This window comes from Onychostruthus taczanowskii, unplaced genomic scaffold, assembly GCF_017590055.1.
Source record: "Onychostruthus taczanowskii isolate IOZ18803 unplaced genomic scaffold, ASM1759005v1 scaffold80, whole genome shotgun sequence".
NCBI classification, from domain to species: domain Eukaryota; kingdom Metazoa; phylum Chordata; class Aves; order Passeriformes; family Passeridae; genus Onychostruthus; species Onychostruthus taczanowskii.
The window spans coordinates 258050-282121 of NW_024505893.1; the positions used below are offsets into that span (position 1 = coordinate 258050).

General features: G+C 52.3%; 4 protein-coding genes across 4 annotated transcripts; all 4 read right to left on the minus strand.

Moving 5' to 3' along the window:
- Nucleotides 1-1226: 1226 nt before the first annotated feature.
- On the minus strand, nt 1227-3500 carry GNMT (glycine N-methyltransferase). Its single transcript, XM_041424152.1, has 6 exons — nt 3229-3500; nt 2965-3092; nt 2547-2660; nt 1902-2044; nt 1628-1749; nt 1227-1533 (listed from the first exon to the last, which is right to left on the minus strand). Exons 1-6 carry the CDS (start codon nt 3432-3434, stop codon nt 1362-1364), a joined length of 885 nt encoding a protein of 294 aa, XP_041280086.1. The 5' UTR covers nt 3435-3500; the 3' UTR covers nt 1227-1361.
- A 273-nt stretch (nt 3501-3773) lies between these two features.
- CNPY3 (canopy FGF signaling regulator 3) lies at nt 3774-7388 on the minus strand. The gene is made up of 6 exons (XM_041424153.1): nt 7259-7388; nt 5436-5559; nt 5208-5304; nt 4695-4817; nt 4393-4510; nt 3774-4256 (listed from the first exon to the last, which is right to left on the minus strand). Exons 1-6 carry the CDS (start codon nt 7359-7361, stop codon nt 4051-4053), a joined length of 771 nt encoding a protein of 256 aa, XP_041280087.1. The 5' UTR covers nt 7362-7388; the 3' UTR covers nt 3774-4050.
- A 490-nt stretch (nt 7389-7878) lies between these two features.
- PTCRA (pre T cell antigen receptor alpha) lies at nt 7879-9114 on the minus strand. The gene is made up of 4 exons (XM_041424110.1): nt 9063-9114; nt 8618-8929; nt 8346-8381; nt 7879-7988 (listed from the first exon to the last, which is right to left on the minus strand). The coding sequence occupies exons 1-4, from the start codon at nt 9112-9114 to the stop codon at nt 7879-7881; spliced, it is 510 nt and encodes a 169-aa protein (XP_041280044.1).
- A 447-nt stretch (nt 9115-9561) lies between these two features.
- On the minus strand, nt 9562-23999 carry POLR1B (RNA polymerase I subunit B). Its single transcript, XM_041424053.1, has 15 exons — nt 23939-23999; nt 23694-23861; nt 21524-21670; nt 20552-20684; nt 19383-19519; nt 18683-18906; nt 17786-17957; nt 16734-16905; nt 15662-15943; nt 14948-15081; nt 14136-14306; nt 13388-13544; nt 12582-12778; nt 11919-12172; nt 9562-11094 (listed from the first exon to the last, which is right to left on the minus strand). The coding sequence occupies exons 3-15, from the start codon at nt 21641-21643 to the stop codon at nt 10218-10220; spliced, it is 3030 nt and encodes a 1009-aa protein (XP_041279987.1). The 5' UTR covers nt 21644-21670; nt 23694-23861; nt 23939-23999; the 3' UTR covers nt 9562-10217.
- Between the last annotated feature and the right edge of the window lie 73 nt (nt 24000-24072).

Consider the following 24072-nt stretch of genomic DNA (forward strand, 5'->3'; position numbering starts at 1 on the left):
GCAACTTTTGGGTGGGCTGGGTGGTACAGAGAAATCATTGTCCTGCAGGTAGAGAGGGGAGCACACCTGTGAACTAGACTGGGGCCACTCTCATCCTGCCAGAATGGCTGGAGCCCTTGGTGGATGAGGAAGGCCTGAGGAAGAGGCGCTTGCTTGGCTGTGAGCTGAGCTCCCTCTGCAGAAGGAGCCCAGTTCTTGCTGGAGACACTGAGTGACAGGACATGAGGCAATGGGAGCAAGTGGCAGCAAGAAATTCCCATTGGATGAGAGGAAAAACTTGTCACAGAGAGAAGGGGAGCTTCAGCCTTGGAAATACTCAAAACTTGTCTGGAGCAGCCTGGAGCTGCCCAGCCTGCACTAATTTGTGCTGAGCACCACTGAGGTCCTGTCTCACCTCCCTCTGTAACGTTACAGCAGCTGCTGGTGGCATTGCATATCCCCTGCCTTTTCCAAGGGTGCCCAACAAATGGCACTGGAGCTGTGTTTGACAGCTGCTGGCCAGGTGCCTGCAGCTGCCCTCAGCTTTGTGCAGCCCAAGAGGTTGCTGGTGCCAGGTTTTGCCCCACCTGTTGTAGGCACTGAGCCTGCTGACAGCTGGATCCCTGGGCCAAGCGTGGCTGTGAGGGCCTGCTCCCCCTGGAGCTCATCTGCTAAGGGCTGGTTCCACAGCAGCTTCTGACATTCCATGAGGGAGTTTGCAGCTGGTGCATGCCTGGAGCCCTGTGGCTCTGGCTCTGGTGCCTGAGCGTGTTCAGGCAGGGCTATCCCTGACCGCACTGCTCCGTGCTGCTGGATCTGGGCACCACATCTTCCCCAGGGTGGGAGGGAGGGAGGGAGCTGCAGCCACAGCAGAAGCATGGGTGGAGGGTTCAGCATGGAGCCTCCCCACTCTGGGAGCTCCTGTGGGGAGTGGGTACCCCTGTATGGGGCTGAGGAGTGTCAAGAACAGGAGACAGCACGTGTTTGAGAGGTGCACGTGAGGTAACGTTCCAGCACACTCCTGTGAGCGGTGCTGCAGGGACTCAGCTGGGCTGTGCAACCACCTGGGAGCCAGCTCACCCCTCCTTCCCACTTCAAGGGAAGCCCCAAGCCCCACCTGCAACTGTGCCTGCACCCATCCTGTGCCGCCCCCAGGCTGAGCACCTCCTTCCACAGAGTCCTGAAGAGGCAGTGGCCGTCCCCCTTGCCCCGTACCCTGCCCATACAGGGACACACGGACCATGATCGAAGGTAGCTCTCACAAGTGTTCTTAATTAAGGGGAGGGGTCTCCCAGGCGGCTCTCAGCCATGTCCCCACCCCCTGCTTGGACCCACAGCTGCTTGGAGCTCTCAGCCACCACAGTCCCATCTCCATAGCTGCCTCAGCCTGTCTTCTTCACGACGTGGATGAAGTAGCAGGGCACGTGGGCCTGTCCCGGTGTGTAGGGCTGGAAGTCGCCCAGGACGCTGTGCTGGCACTTTCCCTGGAAGGCACCTTTGAGCAGAGCCGTGAAGGCCTCCAGCCGGTGCGGGTAGTACGAGAGGCGAAACTTGCTGCAAGGAGGCAGTGCTGGTGAGGCGGGGGGACAGCGGGGCACAGTGCCAGCCACCCCCCCACGCCGGGAGCCACCTCTGCAGCTCTTCTCACCTCAGCTCCGGGTCTGCCCCCGCCTCAGTGGGGGGGACCTGCACCGTGTAGTCCAGGGTCACCATGTGCGCCTTGTTGTTTACCAGCAGCACCGAGGTGGTGATGTCCTTGGTCAAGTCGCTCTAGGAGACCACAGGAGGACATCTGTGTCCTGTGGGGACTCAGTGGCCCCCAGCCTGGGCACAATCCTGCTGCCTGCCCTGCCTGGCCCCCTTGAGGCCGTGGGGCTGGGGCAAAGGGGGTTGGGATGGGGCAGGGCCTGCCAGCCACCGACCTTGTAGTAGATGTTCTTGCCGGGCGGCGCGCAGCCCGTGGCCAGGATGTGATCGTAGTTGCGGTGGTCGATGACCAGGACACCCCCGGGCCGCACCATGCTGGCAATGTTCCTCAGGGCCAGCTTGTGGTCACTCTGGTCCCCTAGAAAAGAAATAACGATGTCTCCAAGCACTGGCTGTACCCCGTGGCACAGTCCATATGTCCTCATCTTACCCATACACACATACACATGTACGCACAAATACCTGCCCTACCATCTTCCCCTAAATCTCAGCTTGGAGAACCCACAGCCCCACCCATGGCATGAGCTCAGGCACGTTCTCAGCCTCACTGGAGCAGAGCATGCCACGTGGGAAACCCACCACCCGCCTTTGTGGCACAATTCTGGGTGAGCCTCCAGCCTTGCCAGAGCAGTGACATTGATGCACAAACCTCCACCATGACCATAGCACCCAACAGGCCCACTCATGTCACAGACTGGGGCAGTGGGGCCTCAGCTCCACCCTCCCTGAGCCATGAAACAGCAGCTCCACTGTGTGTAATCCCATCCCACTAATGCCATGACTTAGGACATGTTCTCAGCTTGCTGGAAAACACCATGCACACATAGGTGCTCCCCCTCCTCTCCCCTGCCTCAACTCACCTTTGAAATCAGGCAGGTGTGCAAAGGAGTTCCCGAGACAGATGACTGCATCAAACCCATCCCCTGGCTTCTCCAGGTCCTTCTCCAGTGTGAGCCAGTTGGCCTCCTCGATGACTGCAGCACAGGGAAATGGATGAGGGTAGGGACACCCAACAGCCTCCCCTGCCTGCAAGACCCCATCCCAGCACCACCCAGCCCTTCCCAGGCCCCTCTGGCTGCTGGCTCTTCCCTCTGGCTAGCAGCCAGACAAGCAAGGACCACGGCTTGTCTTTGCCGAGCATCTGGCACTATCAGGTCCCCGCAGCAAAGCCACCCGGCCAGCGGCAGTCCCAGATGAGTGGCCCGAGCACTGCGAGGATGGACACTGTGGGACAGTGCCAGTGTCCGCAGCCCCTCCCGGCCCCCACAGCCCCCGCACCCCATCGGTCGAAGGGCTCCTCCTTGCGCCGCTCCCAGCGCTCCTTCAGCGCGTACTTGAGCATCTTGTCGCTGGCATCGACGCTGGTCACCTGGAAGCCCTCCTCGAGCAGCATGATGGAGTCCACCCTGGGGACACGGCTGTCAGCGGGGCCGGGGGCAGCACAGGGGCCGGGGGNGGGGGGCACTGGGGATGGCCGGGGGCCCGGGTAGCCCCGGGCAGGGGGAAGGGACACCTGGGATGTGGGCGGGAGCGGGGCCTCACCCGGTGCCGCAGGCCACGTCCAGGACGGAGCGGCAGCGGTGCTGGCGGAGCAGCGCCAGGAGCCAGCTGCGGTACTCGGCCGTGCGGCCCCGCGTGTCCCCGATGTACAGCTGCCACACGCGGGCCGCCCGCCCGTCCGCGTACTGGTCCGGCAGCCCCTCCGCCGCCACTCCCAGCGACCGCGTCCGGTACACGCTGTCCACCATCCCGCCGCCGCCGACACGGACCCGGACTCCGACACCGACACGGACCCGGACACCGACACGGCCGCGGCCCCTGTCCGCCCCCGCGGCTCCGCCAATCGCCGCTCGCGCCGCTCATCTCCCGCCCCCGGGCGGGCCACGCCCTCCCCCCTTCTGCGGCCCCGCCCATGCGCGCCGCCCGGCAGCGCTCGCGCCGCGCCCCCTCACGGCCCCGACCTTTGCCTCAGGTCAGGGCCGGCCCGCGGGACCCGCCCGCCCCTCACGGCCTCCCCGGGCCGCGGCAGCGCCGATCCCGCACCCAGCGGCAGCAGCAGAAGCACGGCCGGCAGTGGCGGCGGCGACTCTGGGGAAAACGTCTTTATTTACAGTCCCGGCGGCGTGCGAGGAGCCGGCGGCGGGGCAGCACTCGCGGCCTCCCGGAGCTGGAGCCCCCGGCAGGGATGCGGCACGGCTGGGTCCGCGGCTCCGTGACACCTAATCACGGGATAGCACCCAGGCTGGCAAGGCGGGGCCAGGCGCTCTGGTCTCCCCCGGGTCACAAGTCCCTTTTCCTTTGGTACCCATAGGCACAGCGGGGTGAAAGCCCGGAGCGGGCGGCCCCGGGGCAGGGGCTGCGTGCCTACAGCTCATCAGCTGGGCTGTGCGTGAGCGGAGCCTGCTCCTGGACCCCCTCCAGGGCCTCCCCTGTGTCCGGAAGGCTGGCAGCTCCCTCGCGCTCATCCTTCTGGCCCTTTTTCTTCTTCTTCCCGCTCTTTTTTTTGCTCTGCTTCTCCCCCACGCTTGCCAAATCACCCTTCTTGCCAGTCCACTTCTCTGCCAGGCAGCCTACGGAAAAGAGGAGAAGAGAGGGGCAGAGTGGGCTCTGCTGGAGAGGCAGGACTCCCCATGCTTTAGCAAGGCTCCCCTGCCCTCCTGAGCATTCCTGCATTATTTCAGCCCCTGGAAGCAACCCAGGACTTACTTGTGTCCTTTCCTTTTAGCACGTGGTTGGCACAGAGAAACTGGGAGAGATCCTCCGTCTGGTGGTGCCTGTACCAATCTTCGATCACATCTTCATACTCCTCTACCAGCACATCGCACTAGGGCAGAGAGGAGAGCCCAGCTCCAGACATGTGCTGGTGTGGCAGGACCAGGGCCAGGCTCCTGCCACAGGTCCTGCCAACATCCTGCTCCCAGCAGCTCACCCTGGATGCTCTCCCTCCTTCCACTCCAGCCCACAAGGTCACAGCAGCCACTGAGGGCCAATCCCACGGGGCGGGGTACCTGCTTTTTGAGGTCGGCCACCTCAGCGGAGGTCTCATTCCACAGCTCGTAGGGGATGTCCATCACCACCTTGACACCCTTGTGCACCAGATTGTGCAGGGTCTCGAACGTCTCCGACATGCCCTGTGAGGGAGGGAGCAGCACTGCCTGGTGAGGCCGTGCTCCTCCTGCAGGGCTCCCCCTCTCTCCTCCCAGTGCCAGCCACACAACCCTGCCCAGCCATGCAGGAACACGCAAGCCAGATCCCTGGGGAATCAGCGTTACCAGGAGGGAGTTCTCCTCTGCAAACCTGGTCCCAAACCCAAGAGGAAGGCAGCCCCAAGTTCCCTCCATGCCTGCCCACCACCACCAAAGACAGCACCCCACATCTGACTTGGGGGGCAGCGTGGCCTCGCATGCCAGGCACTATCAGGGGATCCAGAGGCTGGGAAGAATGAACCTGGTTTGTCACTCTGGCAGTGAAGGGATGGGTCAGGCACATTTGGGAGCAGGAACTGGAGGAACGGGCCTCACCTTTGCGAATCTGTTACTGCCGCTCCTCTCCTTGTGCAGGTTGTAATCCAACAGCCGCTTGCAGATGTTCTCTGTCACCTCAATTAGCCGGATGTCCCTGCATGGAGAGAAAGGCTCAGGCTTGGTGTGGGCCCCCAGCAACAGCCAGGGCACAGGGTGAGCCTCCCAAAGCCCCCGGCTCCAGAGGCAGTGACAGCAGCAGGAGACTCCTGTCCCACTCCCACTTACGACTGTGTGTACTTGACAGCAGAGCCCTTCCCGTCCAGGAAGCCATACTTGGTGTCGATCACCTCCTTGGTCTTGCCAGTCTCCTCGAAAGCGGATTTCAGCTCCACCGCTACGTACTTGCACACTGTGGGAAGGAGAGAGCACAGGTGCTTCAGGGGGTGTCGCTGTTCAGACAGGCAGTGTCACAAAGCACCTGGAACAGCAGCAGGAACCAGCCAGGAACCGGGCATGCCAAAGCTGCTGTGAGCACCAAACAAATTCTGGCCATCCAAAGAAATAACCAGGAACGGCTCAGCTGCTTCCACTGGAGCACCCAAACCAATGTTTCAGTGTAAACCAGCTGCTGTGGCACAGCTGGAAGTCACACAGGCTCAGTTCTCCCTGCAGCTGTCCCCACAAAAGCCTCTACCTCTGTGCCACAAGCTGCTCTCCTCCTTTGGGAAGAGCACGGGGTCTTTTTGCAATGCAAGTCCCAGTGTGGCTCGGAGCTTCTCCTTGTGATGGCAGCACGTCCCACCTGGTACTGGTTCTGTGCTCTCAGTGCTCTGGGGACACTGGGGCTGTGCTGGGGACTGAGCAGCTGGCAGGGCTGGGTGACAGTGACAGGACAAAGTGCTGGCCGTGGCCTCCAGCAACACAGCCTGGGGCTCTGCCTGCAGCAGAGACCACATCATCAACAGATTTAGAACACAGCGTATGGTTATTTTTATAAAGCTAAAAAAAAAGGCTTTATTTCTTCAGTAAAAAGAGCCCAACAGAGCTGTTGAAACAGAGAGCAGGAGAAATATCTCAGGGGTTTACAAATGGGTATGGGGAGGAATGGAAGCCAGGCATGGTGTGGCTATTCCTCCCCCAAAAACAGGGTCTCAGGAGGCTGGAGAAAGCTTTGTCCAGTGCTGTGGGGTCCTGTTTGTCAGGAGCCACCTCTTCTTCGAGATCCACTTTAGGAGAAGTGCCAAGCTCCAGCAGGAATGGTCTGACAGCAATGATCCAGTGTCTTCTCACAGGCAATTATGTGAGTTGAGAGATGCCCAGGCAGGAAGAGAGCGAGGTGGCTTCTCCAGAGCTCCCATGCAGCGTTGAGAAGCCTGTGCACACCTCCTGCACAATCCTTTCTCTCTGGCACAAGGGGCTGGAGGCAGCTGTGGCCATTTCTCAGCTGGGATGATCTCTCCTTCCTGCAGACCCCGGAGCTCGGATCTCAAGGATGTCCCCCTCCTCACCACAGCTGCTGCAGTGTCCCCACACATGCCAGGAGTGCTCAGTGCTGAGTCCAGTTATCCAGATGTTTCCTGCAGCTTTTGCTGTGCACTGACACAGGTTCGAAGCCTGGGCAGGAAGAGGAGCAGAGTGCGGTCAGCGCTTGCTCTGATGCTTCTCTGAGGTTACGCTGCTGCCACAGCAGAACTCGGACATCAGCATCTCCAGAGCTGCTTCCCAGGCAGGGAAAGTTTTGTAAAGAACTCCCTATTTTTAAAAATTTTCTCTCTGCTGTCCAGCTCCACATGTGCCTGCACAACAAAGACAGAGAAACCGCACCAGGCAGCAAATGCCCGTCATGACCTACCCTGGACCGCCTGCGAACCAAAGGGATACTCAGATAGGAAGCATCACGGAGACCAAGCTGTAAGCAGCACACACAGCCAGTCCCAGCTACGAGCCGATGGGCAGGCGATGGACTGACTGCCGGGAACAGCGATGCCCGCGGGCAGGAGGCGGGCAGAGGGGCAGCCCGCGGGGGCGCAGCCCCGCTCCAGCAACCCCCGGCCCGAGCAGACAGCGGGCGGCCGCCGATCAGCCCAGCCCCTCGAGGCCCCGCTTACCCTCGCACTTGCTGGGCAGTCGCACCCAGTCCGAGTCGTCGCCCTCCGCCAGCGCCGCCGCCATCAGCAGCATCAGCAACGCTGCCCCCGCCGCCGCCGCCATGACTCCGCTTCCGGGGCGCGCTCCCGCCCCGCCACGCCCGGTTACCATGGCGACCCCGCCGCGCCGGCCAATGGCGGAGGCGCGCGTGACCCGCGTGACCAATCCCCGCCGGCCGCCGCCAACCAATCCCAGCGGCGCGCGGCGCCCGTAGCGCCGCCCCCAGGCGGTCCCGCCGAGCGCCCACGTGGGAAGGGGCGCGCACGTGGCCGCCCCGCGGGGTACCCGCAACCCGCCGGGGCCCTCCCTGCCTCTGGAATTCTGGAAACTTTCCCCCCGAGGTACCTTGGGGTCCCTTCCCATCCTTCAGGTAATTCCGGGGCCTTGCCACCCACAGAAATTTGTCAGCTCCTCTCTCTTGTCTGCTCAAGATTCCCATCCTGTACCTCCCCCAGCACTGGGTCTCCTCCCTCCTCCGCTTGGGGGTCCCCTCTCGTCTCCAGAATGTTTCCAGTGACTTCCACACCCCTACACCAAACCAGAGCACTTACCCTTCAGGCGTGGGCAGTTGCCCATGCCCTCAGCTCTGAGCGAGGAGGATGGAGGTGAGGACAGCATCAGAGAGCAAGACCTTCAGCAGCACCACGCGGACAGCCATAAGCAGCGCTGCCAGGGCAGGGGCCGGTGACACTGCAATGGAAGGGTGAGGTGCCTGCCACAGACACCCCACACACACTGCACCCACGTCCCTTCCAGGCCTGCCACGGGGCTGTGTTTGGGCAGACTTGGGATCTTTACACATTCCGGAGACACCTCATGTCACCCTCATGCTGTTCCCGAGGCCAGGCAGGCTGGCTCTGACGCAGTTTCCCCATTCTTCCCACCCATAAAGAAAAAACATGTACAAGGTGAAGCTTCCCTCCCTCTTCCCCAGTCCCCCAACATTGGGAAAACCCATCCCAACCACCACATAGCCCCAGCCAAGCCACTGCCAGGGCTTTCTCCCTGGTAGCTGACATTCCCGTCAGGCAGGGGCCAGAGACTCACCAGCTGTGCTACAGAGCTCTGCTGCCTCCTCGTTGCCTGTGGGATGAAAGAGCAGCTGGGGAGGCACTGGCAGCCCAGCACCAGGTGCATGGCAGGGCCAGCCACAAACCCCTTCCTGTGATCGGGACAGCAACGTTTGCCTCTAGCGCCTCACACCTGCTCCCTGCTGGCCCCAGAGGCCCTGCCGACCTCTCTCCTCGGGGGCCACCAGTGCACCCACTGGGCTGGGCAGCCGTGGCCAAGGCAGGCAGGGGGTGGCAGCAGGGTCATACCCGTGATGCGGATGGGGCTGGAGCTGTGGGACGGGGAGGTCCTGTTGGCCCCCACATGGCAGGCAAGTTCCCTCTCGCGCGGGGGGTCACTGGAAAGGAGGGAGACGGAGCAGACGGTGCCACCATCCTCCTGGGAGGCCCCATAGGCAAAGGACTGCAGGATGCTACCATTCCCACCGGAGATCCAGACAGCATGGCCAGAGCTGGGGGCCAGGTCGCTCACCACGCACACCACCAGCTGCCGGCGCTGCCCAGCCAGCACCATGCTCAGTGGCCGGGTCAGCGTAGGCAGTGGCACAGCTGCCCTGCCAACTGAGGGAGACAAGGTTTAGGGGCACTGCTTCCCTCACACATCCCACCCAGCACGGCCGCCAGCTCGGCGGAGCTCAGCCTTTGCATGCAGGCTGGGTGGCACCCGGCCTGGGCTTGTCCCGGGGGTACTCACGGGGCAGGAGCGGGAGCAGAGCGGCAGCCAGCAGCGCCCGGCGCAGCTCCATGGCAGCTGCAGCGCCCGGGGCCGCCAAGGGCTCAGCCCCCACCCGCAGCTCCGGCTGCACCGCCCACCGCCGGGGCTGCGGGGCCGGGGCTGGCGCGGCGCCCCCTCGCCGCCGGTACGGCCCCGCTCCGCCCCGCTGCTCCTTCCCGGCCGCGCCACGGAGCGAGTCCCGGCCCCGGGGGGGCTGCACATCAGCACCGCGCCCCCGGGACACCCCCACCGCCTCCCGCCCGGAGAGCCCCGGGAGCAGCCCCGGCCCAGCACCGCGCTGCCGGCAGGTGAATAAACTACACAAGAATTCCGGGCCGCGCCGCAGGGTGCCGGGGCGGGCACGGGGGAACGGACGGACACCTGGGACAGGGCAGGGTGGGTGGCAGCTGCTGTGGCCTTAAGGGGAGGACGAGCTCTAGTCCTACAATATCCATGCTGCACATGCACGAGCCAGGCTGGAAATGCCTCTGCTTTATTCTTCTTCAGCCAAATGCACCAAAACAAACCCCAAACCCCAGCACCGCTCGGCTTGGTGACACCAAACACTTCCAGGACACACCTGGCAGGGCAACCTTGATTACTTGCAGTCAAGGCTGTGGCGTAACGCAGCAGAACTTTGTGCCACCTTCTTTATGACTCAAGGCACATGTATTGAAATAAAGAAAAAACATGTACAATAACTTCAACACAAATCCATCATTAAGGCATACATTTTTCAAAGATTTTTCTTGAAAAAAAACAACAAAAAATTTTTTTTTGTGATTTCCAGCATTCATTTTATGTTGTTTTATGACCTCTTCATACCTACAGTTTCAGCCTGAATTCAAAGAATCCCATCACTCTCAACCCAGGAGCTTGGGCAGAGCAGCAATATCACCTGATCTTCATATACATCTCACTAGCTGGTGATCCTTTAGGAAGTCCAAACAAACCAACAGAGCCATCTTTCCTTGCCCTATAGCTTGGCAAGCACCCTGTCGCAATACAAACATCAAAATAATTTTGAATTCTTTGGAAGAACCTGAGAACTGACTTAATACCTGAAACTCGGGGACAAGGATGAGACTTGCTATGTGCCTCCTCCCTCCACCTATCACCATGCCAAGGACCAAGCTACTCCACATTGAGCTTCGTTTTTATGTTCATGGCCGCCAGCTCAGCCACAAAGTAGCGGAAGACATGGGGCACAGGGACAACCTCGATGGCATCCACCTCGCTGCAGACGGAGCAGGAATACCTCCTGCTGCTGGTCACAGAGTGGGACAGTTTCTCCAGCACAGGGGACGTCATGCTGCCGCAGCTCGTGCACACGTAGGCTACGGAGCCGTCGGAGCAGTTGAACAGGCGGTCCTGCAGCAGGAAGGACGTGCCGTGGGCCAGCAGGGCATCCCGCTCCATCTCGCCAAAGCGGATCCCACCTTCCACATTCCTGCCCTTGACAGGCTGGTTGGTGACAGCGTCTCGGGGCCCCGTGGTCCTCACCTGGAACTTGTCGGAGACCATGTGGCGCAGGCGCTGGTAGTACACCACCCCCACGAAGATCTCCGCCTCCAGCTCCACCCCGCTGATGCCGCTGTACATCTTCTCCGTGCCAAAGAAGTTGTAACCTGCGCTCGCTAAAGTCTCGCCGAAGTATTTCAGAGCAGACTTCTTCTCGGTGAAGGTGAAGGGAGTGGCATCATAGGAGACGCCATGCAGGGCTGCTGACTTCCCTGCCATGCTCTCAATTAACATCCCAATGGTCATGCGGGAGGGAAAGCCGTGAGGGTTGAAGAGGATGTCTGGAACCATCCCGTTCTCTGTGAAGGGCATGTCCTCGACGGGCCACAGCTGGCTCAGGATACCTTTCTGTCCGTGACGGCTGGCAAATTTGTCTCCAATAGTGGGATTTCGGGGAACCCTCACAGTAATGCAAGCCTTCTTGAACTTCCCAGTGCCACGGTCGTTGCTGCACAACCGAACGTTGTCCACAATGCCCACTTCCTTACTCCTGTGTAGGTGGAATCACAGCAAAGGTGTCGGGTTTGATAATAATTTTTAGTTTCAAAAGGAAAATGAAGCAAAAAACCTAAACCACTTATAAAATGCCTTTGGACAGCTGAGAAACACCATCATTCTTCAAAGTACTACTCAGTAGTAAGGGAACTCAGACTATGTAAGAATTAGGGCAAGGAAGCAATACAAAGGCATCTTCCAAGGGCCATTCAGGTACCACTTTAAGGAGATTGGGTAATGTGGCACCCATGATTTAAAATAAGGATCATTTCAACCTGGTTCATCTGTATCACACTTTATATCTGATAAACTGCATCCCACTGCCATTTCCATTGTGTTAAGGCAGCAGCCCCTCTCCCTACCACCAATAAATTCACATCATACTGATGGGATTCCAAAATAAAGAACCTGATTCAGTTCTTCAGTAGAGAGGGAAGTTCAGAGCAGAAAGGGAAGGCAAAGCGTGAGCTTTGACAAGTGCCTTGTTCAGGGCTGTGCTCCTTCTATAGATGAGCCCTCAGCCTGATATTCCATGTGCCAGGGGTCTGCTGCACGCTTAACTGTTATCATGTCCACATACAACCAGCAAAGGCAAATCACCAAAAAAAAATATCCTCTTGGGATAAGCCAGCTCTGCAGCACACACTGGCTTAGAGAAAAGATATCACACATGCCTGGGAATCACCTACAGCATGAACTTCATGCTCTCTGTCACGCCATGGACACTATCACGTGAGGAGAAAAGGGAACATCTGCAGGGAAAGGGCCACCTGCTCTCCCGTGGGATGAGCAGAGCCAGGAGTGACAAGCTGTACTTACGGATAGTACACAGTGAAGGTCTCCCCTGTGTTGAGGTTCATGAAGCTGTAGAAGGGGTCCCCATGCTGCAGGATAGACCCAACAAAAGGCAGTCCATCAGCATCCAGCTTCTCCCCAACGTTTGGATCGCCAGGCCTGATGCCAAATACTAAATTATCTCCTGCCCTGCTGGCTTTAAGGGAAAGGTCAATGCTCTCCGCCTTGATAACACTTCCATAAGCAAATCCTCTCTGCCAGGAAGATTTATTTACAATCTAAAAAGGAGAAACAAAATCCTGTTAAAGACTTGCTGATAACTTCAAAGAAGAAAACATTTACCAAGGTAAGAATCAGGTTCCCATCAAAATGGGAACACTGCCTTTTTAAAGTCTCCCAGTAAGTCACCATTCCAAAAAGCTCAAGCCTCATATTTTTCAACCCCAGTATTTTTCAAAGCTGGAAGGCCACAGCCTTGGACAAACAAAGCTCTGCTCTACTCCCAGCACTTCCAGCACTGCCTGCTGTAACAACACAACCACTGTGCTGCTCAATCTGCCCAAAGGGTGTGAGGACCAGCACAGACAGAAAGCAGGGTCTTCTCAGCTGAGTGTCACCCCTGCTCCCAGTGCCCCACATCAAATTCCTTCACAGGACAGCAGGATTTTTTTCCTTCTGGCGGCTTACCATTGCATCTTCCATGTCATAGCCACTGTAGGAGATGACAGCCACGATGGAATTGGTGCCAACGGGATAGCTGTCCATCCCATAATAGTCATACATGCTGGGCCTCACCAGAGGGCTCTGGGGGGTGTGCAGGTGGTACAGCTTGTTATCCGAGCGATCCTTGTAGTTGTAAACAGGAAACCCCATGGTCTGCTTTCCTGGAGGGAAGGAGGGAAACTGGGATTTATTCCTCCGTGCATCTTGTTAAGAAAAAGCTGGAAATACTTACAAATTTAGAGGGATTATCAATCTTAACCCCCTTGGAATTTAATAATTGTCCTAAGCCCAGCTATAAGTTTTCTATGAACCACAATACTCAATGCCTTTCACAGCATTTCATAAGGACTGCATCTAATTTTGTTGTCTTTTCTGCAGATTTCTTTTCTGCAATTTCAAAATTCCTACTAAGGTTGGTGTGGTGTTTCTGGTTTTGCTTACTTGGAGATTTTTTTTTGTGTGTTTACTTGTTCTATTTTGTCTTTTTTTGGGGGGATGTATGTGTGTCTTCTCCCCAGTGTTTCCCAGAGTGAGACCCACGTTATGCATTTCCAGGCCAAAATGCATTTGCTCCTGCAGCATCAATATCCTGGCAAGGGAATCGAGTTTTGAACAGTCACATTGCTACTTGCAGAAAAGTACAAGAAAGAGGTAGCGTTTTAAGGACATCTTTCTGAAAATGCTGTCAGAAATTCAATATACTAGAGGTGTTAATGAAGTGTTAATCCCTCTGCCCAGTGTTTTGCAGCACTGGGTACTTCAGCACTTACCCATCTGGCACTGGTACATGTTCCGTGGACTTTGGTTGTGGTCAGAGAAGGGAATGAGATTGGCCACCACGCTCAAGATGCTGTGAGGGAAGAGTTCCTGGTGAGTGGTCACTCCAGGCACCACCTCTGACTCCATCGTGGCCACGTTCATGAAGATCTGCAAACATCAAATTGGATAATGCTTGTTCACTTCCTTCTTTTAAAGGGAAGGAAACAAAACAAAGCTGTTTCCAGTAGTTTTCTGTCCATTTCAGTTTTAGCTTTGGTTGTTGCCTGCACTGTAGTTGTATTAGCAAGACAAATCAGACAGCTGGTAAACCACCTATCACAGATTAGCTGCATGGGAAGGAAGCCTGAAATACAAAACTGCAGTAACGTGTCCTCCTTTCTGTCTCCCACTTTAATAGTTCCAAGTGGATGAGCTCCCAACAATGCACTGCTTGGCTGCCCAGGAGCCATTTGGCAAACGTGATGCAACACAAGATGACATGGTACACACAACGCAGCAATCCTTCACCTCAAATCTGCACAAAGTTAATACTGAGAGCAGATCTGAAGATCTCAAAAAGATCTCTGCAGTCCAGTGATGACATTTAACACAAATCAATTTGCAGGAGTGAAAAACCCCCTTTCATCACATATTCTAGATCTTGAACACAAGCCTCATCCTCAGCTCCTTTCATAAATATTTACCAAACCCATTTTTGATGCCAGGTACCTCTGTACCATGGGAATATGCAAACCCCACCTGTTCCAGGGTGCCAATCCATTCATTCTTTCCATAGGACAGGTTTCTGACAGGCCGCACCATCCGGCAAGGGTTAGTGAAAATGAAGAGCCCAGGATACAGGCTGGGTTTTCCTGTCATTGGGATAAGGACCACTTCTGCTCGTGCAGGAAATCTCTTCTCTTGTGTTATCTGTTGGTGCAAAGAAATAACAATCTAGAAACACAGACCAAGTTTAACTAAACTGCATCCACCTGGTCATGCAATGATAATGTCAACCACAGGTGTAGCCACTAATAAAAAGCTATGGAGAAGAGCTCTTAGAAATACTTTTAGAAAAACCACCAAAAGAAAAGACAGAATATGTTTTATCTTGCATTTTCCAAGAAAATGTTCTTTCAAAAATGTTATCTGTTGGTGCAAAGAAATAACAATCTAGAAACACAGACCAAGTTTAACTAAACTGCATCCACCTGGTCATGCAATGATAATGTCAACCACAGGTGTAGCCACTAATAAAAAGCTATGGAGAAGAGCTCTTAGAAATACTTTTAGAAAAACTTCCACCAAAAGAAAAGACAGAATATGTCTTATCTTGCCTTTTCCAAGAAAATGTTCTTTCAAAACCTGTAACTTCATAAACTAACAGATGAAACATGTCGATTAATAAAAAAGGTAACACAAAAGCACACTCTAATACTAACATACAGCCAAAGATAAATTACTGATCAGATAAAAAAAAAGGAAGCCTAAGAAGTTCCAAACATTCCTATTTTTGGCCACTGCATGTGGAAGATGTTTAGCTAAGAAACATTTCAAACAAGACAACAAACCTTGAAACGGCGGAGAGTTTGTGCAATCTCGGGAGCCAGCTCCTGCTCTACCCAGCCCACCATGGAGCCATCCAGCACAACTCTGTAGCACTCGGAGTAAGGCTGGCTTGGAGCTGCATCAATGGGGGTCACACCTGTGGCAACAGGGGGGTGATGGACAGAACAGCCAAAAAAAAAGCAAACAAAACACAGGAGTTATTTCTGCACTTCTCAGTTCACACCAAGAAACTTTCTGAGACAGCAAAACATTTTTGGCAAAGCCATAGGCAGGTTCAATGGAAAATGAAAAACATTTACAGCTTAGAATGTCATTCCCCTCCCCATTTTTCTGACTGAAATAAAGATTCTCATTATTGTGGTAATCACAAGTGAACTGCAGTTTAGTTCAAGTCATTACAAAGTTACTGCTTAGTCCAGTTTCTCAGAGCTGTGAGAAATTCCTTTTGCAATTCCTTGTGCTTCAGTGAACATCCTCACACTGCAGCACACAGCTGAGACACTGACATGGAATTTTACAGGCTGATGTGCCCGTACGAGCAATGTGTTATTTACCACTAAGCAGAAGCCCAGCAAGTCAAACTTGATTTCACTTCTCAGCTGAGCAGTGTGCTGTGATGCTGTGTGAAGAACCTTTCCCAGGCACGGGGTGCAGGGCAGGGAGGTAAGAAAGGAGAACACTAAACCATCAGGTTTAGCGCAAACAGTGAAACATACCCAGGGAACATAACAAAGGTGGAATGTCTGTCACGGGCACCATCTCAGTGACAATTTCACACAGAGCTGTCATGTGGTTCATCAGCCCACAGGGCTCTCCATCCGGGGTGTCCACAGGGCACAGGAAGCCCCAGGATTCGGGCAGCAGCTTGCGGACAGTCGTGGTTCTCATCTGGGAAAACGCTGCCCCTCTGTGTATGCAGCGGAAGTGGGAGAGGTAGCGGATGAAATTCAGCTTGTCCCCCACCACACAGAGACCACTGGCCTGCAACATGCCCAGCCCTAGGGAACAAAGGGGAGATTTATGTCAGGAACTCATCCAACTTTAACAAATATAGGATGATGTTACAAGGCAGTTTCTTATTTTTCACAGCCCCTGAAGATGCTCACACTGGATCCCAACAAGGTAGGTGCATGTGCACAGGAAACTCAGTGACCTGTAAGAGACTTGGAATTCCAAGCTATTCCTTAAAATCTAGTTCCTTTTACAAACTTGTGGAAGTAATTGCCAGTGAAGCAAACAGGAACTTGCAGCTGGTATGTTTTACCAAAATTCTGCAGGTTTTAAATCTAATTTCATTTTCTAGTGGTCACTCCATTACAACACTGTCATACTGGACACTCCAGGGAAGCATCAGATAAAGCTGAATCTACATCAGCAAACCAGTTTCTCTCCATTTAAGCTCACATGACTAATGGGGCAGTTGTGATTAAAAAAATGCCCCTTCTCTGTCTTACATTGCACCTTCTAAGAAGAAATAATCTTTGGGAAAGCAAATTGAATTATGGTCACTGCTCTGAACAACGCTAAATTTCATTTCAGCTTTTCATCTGGGTAGAGGCTCTGCTTTCATAACTAACTCGTTCTATACCATGCACAATACCTATGTTTGTGCATAAATCTTGCCTTTTTTCCTCCACTATCCCTTTCTTCAAACTCCTTTTAGCAATTCAGTTACAGTGTCTGCCTACAAGAAGTTGTTTCCAGTTAAGAGCTCAATTTTACATTGTTCCTCATTCTGTTTTATGGGAGAAAAAAAGAAAAAAAGGCACCTTAAGCCTGCAGATTTACCTGTTTTAGATCTCAGGTTACCAGTTGCAAGCAGATACTCAAAGGGCTTGGTGAAGTCTGGTGCCAGGCTGAATGCCTTCACCAGGCTGTCTGTATTTAGGCTGATATCTGTCTTTTCTGCTCTTTTCTCCAAAACAAACCTTACAGATTGCAGCCAGGTTTCAAGCCTCTCCTACAGTTTAAAAGTGAGAGATTTAAAATTAAAATGGGGCAGGAAAGGCTCAAATTAGAATGTCAGTTCTAATCTAGCACATCAGCTGCACATGCCACAGAACTCTGAAATTAGCTAGATGGACAACTTTTAAGGAACTGACAGTTTTCCAGACTTCTTTCCAACACTGACTTCATTCTATCAAGATGCTGATGGTATATGTCAACACAGAACTAAAAGGAAAACACCCACCCAACAGCTTGGCAATCACTTCCCCCCAGAATGGTGATGAGTCTGGCAAATGAAGTACAATAAGAGAATTTCATAAAGCACAGGCAACCCAAAGCAGAAACTGTACCTACAATCTGACCAGAAGGATAACTCTGTGTACAGTGTACACTATGTCTACTGTATGTTTTAGACTATTTAGGCTATTAGGATTCAAAAAAAAGGGGCTGTTAACTCACTCCCCTGCTGATCTGACAGCATGGGCTAGGCAGGAAAACAACTTTTTCTGGCTCCTGGTAGCTGTTTTTCACAGCACTAAAATGCTTCCCCAAGTTCACTTTCAAACCACCCAAGTAGCAGAGAATTTCTGACAGGCTTTCAACAAAACAACGCTAAAGAAAATTCTGGCTAAAGGGGAAAAGAAAGATTATAGAAATATGTAATAACACAGGGAAGTATCTTATTTGGGAATGAGAACTACTATTCCACAGTGAATTTCATGGGACAGTCAAGCTTCTGAAAGTGACTTCTCTACTCCCAGCATCCTAAAATGCGGTATCCCTATAAATTGAATTGGAATAGATTAGTAGTAAGTTACCTGTTTAAGTCAAAAGCATGTTACCAACTTTCTGATCCATAAAGAAATGTAAAGATGTGGGAGCCATGACCTTACCTTTAGGAACATAAGGAAAAGCTGTCCTGGGGTAAGCACCTCATGATTCATAAGACTGTCTGGATTATCTTCCATGCATTCCCCCTTGGCAAAAGCATAGAGCTTCTGGGTCATCATACAGAGCAGGTAGAACTTTTCAATTCTATTGGTCAGGTGAATACAGATGCAATTGCTGAAGGATGAGAAAGAAGAAGGACAACCTCCATGATCTCTTCATGCTAGCTTCATGTTCTTCATATCTCTCCTAAATAACTGTAAACTAATTTTTTTTTTAAATAAAAGCCTAACAAGGCAAGTAGACGTAAACTACAGAATATTTCTGTTAGCACTATCAGTGTCCTGTCACAGAAACTCCAAATCTTCACTGGTATCAAGCCATGTATGGAAAACTGTGGTCTGAGCAACAGTCCAGCACAAACAAAAAAGGAAAACCACATCTAGTTCCTAAAGCTGGAGGAAGAGCAAACACCTGCTTCACCAGAAAAATGAATTTTTTAGTTGAATGCCTGCCACACTGACAGTCTCAAAGCCAATTCTTTCACTGCTTTCTGACTTATTTCATATAAGAAGATTTTAAAGCATCTTGTCTGCCATTTTAAAAGACAAAAATTATTCAGAGCTGACAGAGATTGCGTGAAACCAATAATAAACTGCAGTATTTCTGTTCACCAAATGGATCCTCAAGCAGTCAGAGCTAGCTTTAACCTTCTCTTCCTCAACCTTTGTGTCTTTCATCAATGACATCACAAAAATCCCATCTAAATAAAAACTGCCACCCTCTCATGAAGCTGTTTTGGGAATACTTGTGTCAATGCATTAAAACACATATCACCATAATACTCTCACCTAAGCCTATAAATTCAACACAGTGACACTGGATCACAGCCACATACAGACCTCAGAATGAAATCTGCAGCCTGTTCATTGCTGTACCACTCAGGCAGGTTGAGTTTCACTCTGAAGCTCTTTCCCAGGTAGTCCAGGACGTTTTGCTGTGTCAAACAGCCGGCATCCACCACCGCTCTCATCATCTCGGTAACGCAGTTCGCATAAAAGGTGTCATCTTCCCTTCCTTTCACCAGCTCTTCAAATATCTGGTAGTCTGGGAAATTCACTAATGCCTGAGAGACAGAAGTTTATCAGATCAGAAAAAGAAGGCCATAACAACATCTGTCTACAAAACACAGCTAAAGAACTAAGCTGTATACTAACTCATTATTTAGGTTTTCAGTGCTCTAGGAATGCCCTTCCACAATGAAAACTGCAAAATGCTGTGGGGTTGAGATGCATAGAGAGTAGTGCAGGGGATATTCATACACTGATAATGATCTCCATCCAGACCATTCATTAGAAAAACCCCACAAAACCATGAGTGTGTGACTCTCCCCTCATCTCTTGTCCCTGCAGACTCTTCCTCTGCTGCAGACTGAGTGTTTGATCAGTGTTGCAGTTTGGATGACCTTGCTCCAATCAGAATTGGAAGGCTGACTGAAAGTACTCCAAGTGGAATTAGCTTCTTCTCATTACTTAAAATAAAAATGCTTTGCAAAATTTCTGTATTTATTCAACAGAGAAATGACAAGCTTTCATTGCTTACCTTCAGAGCAAATCCCAAGGGGAGGAAGAACAACTCTTTGCGAAAAATGAAATTCACCATGACACAGCCATTTTCCAAGTAGTGAAGGTTCATGTTTATTGCAGTGTGCTCATCCTTGACACAGTGCATCACCACCCCTGCAAAAATCACAACATCAGCATGAGCTGCACAAAACCAAGTGGCTGCATCACTGTGTCACGTCCAAGGAGGTGTGAGACAATTCACGAGAGAAACTTTGGTACTTGATGGCTGAGAACATGAGGCAGATCACTCACTTCACTGTCAGTGTGCCACTTCAAATAAACACGTGACCTCAACTCAGCTCTTAGCTAAAGAGGGCTGTGTCTCAGGACAGCCAGCACATGTGCTAAGAGGCTTGAAGATGCACAAAGTTTTTAAAGAAAGACCCAGGCCTCAACTATCCTGTTTGTAACCTTTGTGGGTTTGTAGGTTGTAGGACAGAGAACATACAAGTACTGTTCCTAATGGCACTCTTATCTCTGTGTTTGGCTGGCAGTGCAGCAGCAGTGTTTCCTGGTCCAGTTCTACACTATCATCCACAGGACAAAGAAAAATAAAACAAAAAAGGACCATCTAATCTGCCACTGCCTTGGAATAAACTAGTGTGGAACTAGAGTGTGTGCTCAAGCACCATGGTCCAGTCAATCAGCAACTGGCAACACCTGAGTTTAAAATGCTATTTAACATTTGCTGGCTTAATTAAATTTTAAACTGGTTTTGCTGAGTATACATGACAAAGGGGAGGTGCAGCCATGAACCTAGTTTACTCTGCTTCATGGATATTAAATTTGCCATCATGTATGGACAAAATCAGTGAAATTAGTTCAGTGGATTACACCGACTTGTACTGAAGGTGAGGTTTTAGTTGCACCTTCAACACAACAAAAGGTGGCAAGTGCTGCAAAGCCTGGAATAAAATCTCCTTGCTCCCCATAAGTAGCTCAGACAACTCCCACAAGGAAGTCCCTGCTTCTTGCTTGTACCATCATGGTGATGTGTTTACCCTTTATTCTTATATGCAGCAAAAAATATTAACACTACACAAGAACTGTATGTAACAAAACAAACTACCAAAATTCAGCTACTGTCACTCCTGCTTGTCCTCAAGCAGTTGTTACCAGGATGCTGCAGGAAACTGCTGAGCTTACCATACTCTGTGAAACCAGGGCCTCTGTTTTTCCACTTGTGTCTTGTCATCGCAAGAGGGAAGTTTCGTCTGGGCATAATCAGCATCCTGATTACTTTTTCTAAGCCATTGATTATAAAGTAGCCTCCCATTTCCTGGAAGGAGAAGAAAAATAATTTTAATACACTTAGAAACTCAGAATTGGCATTGTGAGTAGAAGAAAAAAAATGCCTGTACAATACATTAAATCCAAACATTTAATTTGTAAATAGCAACATGATTCAGCACTGCTTTTGGAAAGGCTGCACTCCTTAGACTTATGAAGTCTAAATGTAGCAAAGTGCAAGGAAAGGATGCATGTTCCACAGTTTAGAGGAAGAAAAAAACTTTGTGATCAATGGAATATACCTGAATAGTTGCCATTAACTTTTTAAAGTAAGTGCTCTGAAGTTCTCACTTTGAGTTTATAAACCAGAGTTCATGGGATGCTACAAAAGATCTCTGTCTGGTCACATACAAGCTGACTTTTCTGATTTGCTTTTGTAGTTTTTCTCTGTCTTTTTTTGTGAGTTCAAAATGCAGAGCTATGTAAGGCTGTATACAATTATAGACAGCTAACATGCTACTGGGGAGACAGAGAAAAAGCTGCAGAAGACAACCAGGAATGGAAATGTCTCTTCCAATGCCTGTTCTCCAAATCTTTCTCTCTCCAGAGTCCCCTTCACAGCACTCTCAGTTGCTGTGCAGCAGCTGAGAGGTTCTACACCAAAACTGTAGGTATTGACACCAAACAGATCCCTGTGCTCAAGAACAGCCACGGCTGCAAACTTCTCAAGCTGCTTCATCGAGCCCCCATAAACAATCTGCTTTCAAGAGAAAATGGGAAGTCAAACTTGAAACAAAATATCAATGTTCAAGCCCAGCAAAGAAAAGGTGACCTGACAGACGGCTCAGGTAAAACACAGACTTTCTTGACCCTCAAAATCCCCGTTACCTCTTCCTCCTCATGGTGCTGCAAAAGGTCTTGTGGAGAAAAACCACAGAGGTTGCACAATTTGGACTTCACCATGATTGGAATATACCCTAGGGGCTGTTTGATAGTCCCTTGTGGCATGTCATTCACTGACCAGCTGATGTCGGCCTAAAACAACACAACACCAACAGTAAGCAAGTCAAGCTGCCCTTTTAATGTTTCCTGCTGTATTAACTGTACCTTTCATACAACCACAAGCAGCTGAACGGATTTGTATCACTGTAAAATGGTAGCAATAATAAAAAAAGAGCCAGAAGATACGTGCATAAAGATTACGCTCTGGGGAACAGTCAGTGTGGGTTTACAGAAGAAAATCATGCAAGTCTGGAGTCAGGTGAAGAAGCTGCTGGCTGAGCAATCAAGGTTGGTTTGGCTTCCTTTACCTTCCAGACCCTTCAACAGAGCAGCCTAAATAAAAAAAAAAAGCAGCCACAGGACAGGAAAGGAAACTTCAGAAGGTAACAGTTAAAAGCAGAAGAAGACAGCAAGTGTCCACTGAAAAGACATCCACACTACAGCTTGACAAAATCTTCCTTTCTTCACTCAGCATGTTCATGAGTGATCTGAAAAGCAAGAAAGAAAAGCATGCAGGAAAGAAGATTCATTAACAAGTTCTGGCAGTGTGTGTGAAGGAAAACTGTGGGAGCAGAGAATCCTAATTTTGCATGCAGAATGATGGGCTTTGAAAGAGCTGCTGTCCTGCAGGAGAGAAACACTAGCACTGCAATACGGGAACATGGGTTCAACATCTGGCAGCAGCAAAAATGAGTAAACTGAGTCTCAGAAATTACTGGAAAAGGGAAGGGGAATGCTACTGTGTCCCTTTAAAACAACGGGGCAGCCTTACACAGGGACTGCTACAGCCTGGTCTACACCTGAAGTGATGATAAAGGGTTTACAGCTGCTCAGCAGACAAGGGCTCACATCCTACACTGGGGCAGTGGGAACTGAGGGAGGGATTTGGAGCTAAAGCAGCACAGTGGAAACAGGGAGTGATTGCTGACTGTTTTCTGCTGTGCATGGGCAGGGAAAGGGAGAGGTTAACCTGCCCCAGCACAAGGCAATGCCTTGTCACACAAGGCACAGCAAACTGTTCTAACTGCTCCAAGCATTAAACAGGCAATGGGGGAAAAAAAAGAGATGGGAAATAATTCAGGTAAGAAAACCAAAATCAGCTGTAGCTCAGGAAAATCTAAGATCCAGTGGAAATACAGCTATGAACAATCTGCACTGCCCCACTTTCATTTTCAGATAAGGTACTGCACTTAGAGTGGCTCTTATCATGGCAAGATGTACAGCTTCAGAGAAATAAAAAAAAAAAAACCAAAAAAACCCAAAAAAACCAACAAAAAAGAAAACAAGCAAAAACCCTGAAATTCCAAGCAAGCACTCCCTTGCACCAGGTGCCTCACACAAGCAATCAGCTCAGACACAACTACATCATTTTAAAAGAAAACAGCAATGGGCAATCCTTTCACACTGCAAAGGAAAATATTTGCTGGGGATGCTTCCTCTCCAGGCAAATTTCAAAGCATGTCACAAAAACCAAGAACCTGTGAACAGGAGAGATTTACAGCTCCGAACTCCTGTATGGCAGCAATGCTGCTTTTAAAACCTGGATTCCTGCAGAAAGAAGATTTGGATTATGGTCCTCTTTGGGATGACACAGGTCTCCATCCAAGGTCCTCTAAGCTGGCTGGCTGCTTGCAGGGAGAACGGAAAAGAAGAGCAGCGGGGCCGGGACCACGACAAGCTTGGTGAGCGGGGGGGAAACAGCGATGCTGCCCACGGGGACAGCGCTCCCCGAACCCCCGTGAGATCGGAGAGCCGGGAAGGGGCCTTTAAAACTACAGCACGGGCTGGGACAGGGACAGGCGTGTGCGGGGCCGGGCCGGGGACAGGGACAGGCGTGTGCGGGGCCGGGCTGAGACAGGGACAGGCGTGTGCGGGGCCGGGCTGGGACAGGGACAGGCGTGTGCGGGGCCGGGCTGAGACAGGGACAGGCGTGTGCGGGGCCGGGCTGGGACAGGGACAGGCGTGTGCGGGGCCGGGACAGGGACAGGCGTGTGCGGGGCCGGGCTGGGACAGGGACAGGCGTGTGCGGGGCGGGCGGAGGGCCGCGGGCACTTACGGTGATCCTGCCGCGGTAGGTGCTGCGGAGCCCGCGGCACTCAGCCGGGAACACCCTCCTCTCCTGGCACACCGTCCCGGCCGGCACGGCGGGAGGGGCGATGGACACCCCGACCAGCGTCAGCGCCAGCCGGGTGTCCTTCAGCGCGAATTCCACCGAGGGCACATCCTGCAACGGCACCGGGTCAGCGCGGCGGGGCCGGGGCAGGGCCCGGCGCCGCGCCCCCCGCCCCGCGCCCCCCGCACCTGCACGGCGCGATAGACGCCCTCGCTGACGGCGTAGTTGAAGGACTCGATGTGGGCGCTGGCGCCGCTTCCCGGCCGCTCCAGGGGCGCGTCCATCCCTGAGGCAGCTCCGTGCCCCCACGACGCGCTCCCAG